The following is a 6,000-nucleotide window of genomic DNA, read 5'->3' as shown; positions in this document are numbered from 1 at the left end:
CACAGCAAGTCTAACTCAGGTCCTGGTGTGCACACAGCAAGCTGCAACTAGCTCAGGTCCTGGTGTGCTCACAGCAAGCTGTAACTAACTCAGGTCCTGGTGTGCACACAGCAAGCTCTTTACAGACTAAGCTACCTCCTTAGCATCTATTTTGGATTCTTTAATCAAATATTTTCTTTTAAACACTTAGGAGTCGTCATTATCCACATCTGGGGATTCAGTTTTCTTAGTCCCTTATGATGTTGTGTCTGATTTTAGTTAAAAAGAGCAGGTTCAAGTGACCCAGATTTCTATACGAAGTAGAACATCTTGACTCCATAGTACTATATTCTAATATATATTATATATATGCAACCTTATCAATTCTAGCTTCATTTTTACATTTCTATGGTTTATCTATTGTGAATTTAAATTTTTCCCATCTAAGCAAAATTGATGATTGTTGTCACCAAAACTTTTTATTGATACAATAAGAAAAAACTAGAAATTGAAATCCTCTCGTCATAAAGCTTTAAGTATCAGAGCTCTTGGATTTGATACTATATCTATATGAGCATTTTACTATCCTCCATTTTATCAGTGATTCGTCAAACATTAACCTGCAATAGTTAAGGACTACTTTCCAGCGACCCTCATCCCCACCACCCAACAACATCGTTCCTAGGAAACTCACGGAAGAGGGGACTCAGCTATGTGGCTTTAGGTGAGCAACTTTATGTGGTGTCTCAATTTCACTATGTATAAAATGAGAGACATGGTGCTTATCTTTGAAGATAGCTGAGAAAACTGTAGAGATAAATTACCCTGGAAGCCTCATTGATGACTTTTTATTATTAGCCAGGAACTAGCTTAAGGGTCATCTTCCTCCGTGAACCACCTTACTCTCCCAGTCGATGCTTTAGGAATCACGATTGTGCCCCACCTATTTCACATATGCCAGCTCGTTCCTCTGATTTACCTCCTACTCAGTGGTCACCGTGGGGGTAGTTTGGGAATTTCCAGGGCTCAATGTGTTTCAGGCAGGTCTCGGGTGGACGGCAGTCAATCCTGCAGGAGCCATGTCTGACTCAGGGCACACAGAAATGGCGCCTGGTGGGGCGGCTGCTGTTTATTGGCTTTTAGTGGGAGCTACAAGGCGTGGAACAAGTGCAGTTAAGCAGGTAAGCTGAGCAGGCACCAAGCGTGTGTTGTGAGCGTGGGTAGGAGCCTGGAATCTTGACCAGAGGACCTCTTGGAGGTGGGAATCCGGCTTTCCAGAGGCCGTGCACCGAAAAGGGAAATTTGAGTGTGCTTTATACTTGGAATTTTCAGGGGTGGGATCTTGCAGGCGATTTTAGACTTTGTGTGGGACCTCGGCAGGTTTGGATGGGCTTCAGGACGTCTCAGACAAGTACCTGAGATCCAGAAGACCTGCAGATGCCATTGATACGGAGTGAGGTCACCTTCCAGAGGCTGGGACCCGGACAGGAGTGCCTAGTGAGGGGTGCCTATCAGTGCAACCATAATCGCCACGGAAGGCAAGAGGAAGGAAGCACGGAGTCCTGCGGGCGGCGATAGGGTCGGAGACGATTCATCCTAGTCCATGCGGTCTCAAGTGCCACTGCCGTGCCACCCCCACGCCTCGCTGGGTCAGGAAGTGACCGCAGCAGACCGGGAGCCGAGCCCAGGCATCTAAGGCCCGGCCCACCCCGTTTCCCCAAGGCTCCGCCCCTGACTCCGCCTCTGACTCAATCACGGAAGGTCCCACTCAGTCCCGGCCTCCCTCTGTCCAGCCAGGCCCCGCCCCTGTCTCAGCCTCAGGTCCCACCCATCCCGCGGCTCCAAGCCCAGCCCCTGACCCCGCCTCCGTATAGACCCTGCCCACGTCTCCAGGCCCCGCCTCCGACTCCGCCTAGGTCCCGCCCCTCAGAGGCTGGTTTCTGGGCCCGGAGGCTGATTGCACAGAGACAGGCATCGCGGACTCGCGTCCGGTAATCCTCCCGACGCTGGCCGTCCGTGCCTCCGGCAGTTCGGAGCCGGCATGGCCACAGTGGCCGCGGTGGCCCGTGGGGCGAGGGCGGCTGCGGCGGGGCTGCGGAGCAGCGGCGGAGCTGCAGCTCGGGGACGGCCGCGCACGGGCTGTGCTCGGCGCCTGTGCACCTCCCCGGCCGCCGTGGACATGAAACGCTACCTGTGGGCGCGCTACCACGAGGCGAAGAGGAGCACGGACGGTGAGTGAGTGCGAGACCCAGCCTGCACCGCCTGCTCGGGGACCCTCGGGCCCCGCACCCTATCTCTGCCGCGCGGCTCCCGCGGAGACGGAGTCCAGAACTTGGCAACTCTTGCTTCGCTGTCATTCCCATGCCTGGAAAGCTGTTTCATACCTGGGGATTGCTCAGCCAGGAGTGGGCCTCGGAAGTGCTCTGGGCAGCCGCGAGAGTTCCAAGGGCGTCAGTCGGAAAATGTTATCCCAAACACCGTTAGGTGTTGTCATTCACCCTGGGAATGGTAGTGGCAGCCCAGTCAGCAGCCACGCTGTCCTAGATAGGCTCCGGCGCAGGCGGCTGGGTCAGGAGGCTGAGCCGGGTTTCCTTGGTGCAGCGGGATGGAGTAGGGTGAAACGTTGTTTGAAGTGGGTGTGGGGGTCTGGTTATCCACGGCCCTCTGCGAGGGGGAGAGGGTACTTGTGGCCAAGTGAGCCGAGAAGAAGCTCCAGTAGGAAGCGGGGAGAAATGGAGAGAGGAACCAGACTATACTAGTGTCAGGCATTGATAATGTCCCTCATCTCCTGCAGCCTCCGGAGGAGGGGGTCGTGTCCTTTGTGTAGATGGCAAAGGAGAGATCTGAGCGCAAGAAAGGGACCTGACAGAAGACTGGTTTTGACCCAGAGTCGGGAAGCTATTGTCCCGTCTCTTGCTATGTGTTTCTTCCCAGCTGGCGATTATTTGGAACCTGGAGTCAAGGGGCAGTGAGCCGTAGACACTGAAGCTATCAGAGGAGACTCAGGATTTAATATATTGATTCTTTTGCAGGGAGGCGGTTGGGGAGGATGGCCCGGGGAGGGTTAGTGAAGGTACATTTTGTAGGATTTCTAAGATCCGTTTGCATCTTTTGGCCAGAGGTCAGTTCAAGCGAAACAAAACCCACTTGGAATAATTTTCCAGCGTGTCAGCGATGCAGACTTCTATGGAAGAGTGGCTTATTGTTTCTGGTTTTTCCTTTGCCAAGAGTTGGATTTCGAAGCTGTTACGTGGTGCGGCCGGAAAGATTTGCTTTGGAGTGGTTAGGATTGACAGATCTTAGAGATAGAAGAAATGGAGAAGATCGTCTAGGCCAGGCAAGTTCTTGGAGATGGGCCTTAAAGTCGCCTGCGTTATCCTCCCAGGTGGGGGCCACTATTCCTGGCAAGTTTGTTCTTTTCTCCTTGCCTCCCACCCTTCCTGCTTTTGGATGCTCAGCAGATAGTAGCCGCTGCAGGGAGGTGGAGGAGGTGACTTAGGTACTACAGGTACACGGTGCACACACAGGTCCCCTCACTAGGAGTACACACACGGTGTGCAGGTATCCTCACTGTGTGTACACGGTGTGCAGGTCCCCTCACTGCGAGTACATCGTGCGCAGCCCCTCTCACTGCGGGTACACGGTGCGCAGGTCCCCTCACTGCGAGTACATGGTGTGCAGCCCCTCTCACTGCGGGTACACGGTGCGCAGGTCCCCTCATTGCGGGTACACGGTGCGCAGGTCCCCTCACTGCGGGTACACGGTGCGCAGGTCCCCTCACTGCGGGCACACGGTGTGCAGGTCCCTTCTCCGTGCCCACAGCACATTCACAAATAGTTCCTCTGTCGCCCCTGAAAACTCAGGGACTTTTAAGTTTGGCTCTGACTTCTTTGTCTCATTTGGGTACTCAGCTTCCCTACCCTCCTCCAGCTGGTGTCCGTGACCTTTCAGTGAGCATGTGTTAAGTACCCAGCAGCCGACTTTAAGGTTATTGATTCTCAGGTTCCTGAGTCTGGGCGGGGGGTCCAGCATGTGTTCACCCGCCTGCCTGTGCCAAGATGTGGACCAGGCCATGGATGTGAAGTCTAGAGGAAGGGATAAGTGACAGCCGCTGACAGGGCAGAAGAGGGCCTATGGGGATGCAAGAGCCCCTCCCCCTCCTCAGTTATCCCCTCAGGAGAGAGTTTTACCTTTCCACTTCCTGATTCTGACAAAAGAATTTCATTTTCTGGCCACTTGATCCCTTTCCGTAATCCAGACAGTTCCTTCAGGTACAATCACTCAGATGCCTGCCCGGCAAGGGCTGTGGCTTTAGGCTTTGTTTTAATACCTTCTACCCCAGTCTTTTCTTTCCATTTTAATTGAAATTTGTTAAAAAACAAAACAAAACATTTTTCAGATCAGTTTTGGATATACAGAGAAACCTGTAGTTCCTATAAAGCCGACAGCTGTTTTCCCAGCCCTTTTTGTCTCTTCCCCTCTTCCTTTGTCTGTACCTAACATCCCCTTTCTGTCCTGGGGTCCCCTCCAGGATTGCATGCTACACTAAGTTGTCTTGTTAGGCCCCCTTGACTCACACAGTTTATCACACTTCCTTGTTTTTCTGTGACAGTTTCCAAAACTGGTCACATTGCAAAGCATCCCGTTGGAATTAATTCCCATTTTTTAAAAATTTTTACTGAAGACGTTTAATCTAGTGATCCCATCTGGAAGTCAGCTCGGAAAGTTCTTTGGAATGTCACAGCATAAGCCCTAGCAAGACTCTAGATGCTGGTCTTCAGCAGGATGCAGAGGGGTGGCTTTACCCCTGGGGACACCTGGTTAGGTCTGGAGATCATTTTATTTCTCACTGGGGGTAGAGGCAGTGGTGGGTGGCGACCAGCACAATATTTTCATAATAAATAGCTATGTGGCTTCAAGCATCAGTGGTGCTGGACTTAAGGTCCCCTGGATTAGTGTTCTGAGAAACCACTGTTGTGAGTGTCCTGCCAAGGGCTGCATGTATTTGTGTGAGGTCTGTTCCTGTTGACTGTGTATTGTATTTCGGTGGAAGTCTAGACTTCTCAGTGTGTTCAGGTAATTGGCCTGTTTTCTTGTCTCCAGAACAGAGGCGGTCTTCCCTCAGAGAGGCAGCTCTAATTTTGGGTTTGGATAACTTGTGGGTTTGTTGTTATTTTCCTTCCTTCCTTCCTTCCTTCCTTCCTTCCTTCCTTCCTTCCTTCCCTCCCTCCCTCCCTCCTTCCTTCCTTCCCTCCCTCCTTCTTTCCTTCCTTTCTCCTTCTTTCTTCCCTCCCTCCCTCCCTCCTCTCCCTTCCTCTCACCCTTCCCTCCTTCCCTTCCTCCCTCCCTTCCCAAGGAGTTAATCAAAGAGCAGGGCTGGTTAGAATACTTGCCCCCTTGGCGAGGCTGTAGTTGAAGAAGATAAACAGGCAGCAAAGCTGGGGATTACTGTGAAGTGATAGAAGCTATATTCAGAGACACAGAAAGGCTTATTTACAGTTCTGGGTTGAAAGAGTTTGATAATCCACCAGAAATTAGGTATTTGTGGGGATTGGGGAGCCAGTTCAGTTGAGAGCTTCTGCACAAGCATGGGGCCCTGAGTTCTAATCCCCAGAACCCACAGAAGCTGGGCATGGTGGCATCTCACTGTACCGCCAGCTAGCAGGGGAGACAGACAGGAGGGTTTCTGGGGTTTGCTGGCCAGACAGGTGTGCAGGAAAAGGCCCAAACAGAAAACCCAGAGAGCTCCAGGTTCAGTGAGAGACCCTGTCTGAAGGCAGTAAGGTAGTGACAGAACAGGGCACTTGATGTGCCCCTCTAGCCTCTGCACGAGTGCACATGGAGCATGCACCACAGACACGTGCACACAGACATACACCATACACATGTGCACACACACAATTTCGGTACTTAGCAGGGACTACTGATGCAAACAGAACCGGTCCAAAATAAACGTAAGACACAGAGATAATTCTCACCATATATAAGGTGCTATATTATAACTAATGACACACACATTCC

General features: G+C 51.8%; 1 protein-coding gene across 1 annotated transcript in view; it reads left to right on the top strand.

Annotated features, from left to right (window-relative positions):
* Positions 1-1,929: 1,929 nt before the first annotated feature.
* Positions 1,930-6,000, top strand: part of Nt5dc3 (5'-nucleotidase domain containing 3) — a 43,110-nt gene continuing 39,039 nt past the window's right edge. The window contains exon 1 of the mRNA XM_005358222.3: positions 1,930-2,210. Coding sequence (XP_005358279.1) covers positions 2,021-2,210 — 190 coding nt within the window. The 5' untranslated portion in view covers positions 1,930-2,020. The remainder of the gene's footprint in view (positions 2,211-6,000) is intronic.

Source organism: Microtus ochrogaster, chromosome 24, assembly GCF_000317375.1.
Source record: "Microtus ochrogaster isolate Prairie Vole_2 chromosome 24, MicOch1.0, whole genome shotgun sequence".
Lineage (NCBI taxonomy): Eukaryota > Metazoa > Chordata > Mammalia > Rodentia > Cricetidae > Microtus > Microtus ochrogaster.
This window is presented reverse-complemented; position numbering and strand designations above follow the sequence as displayed.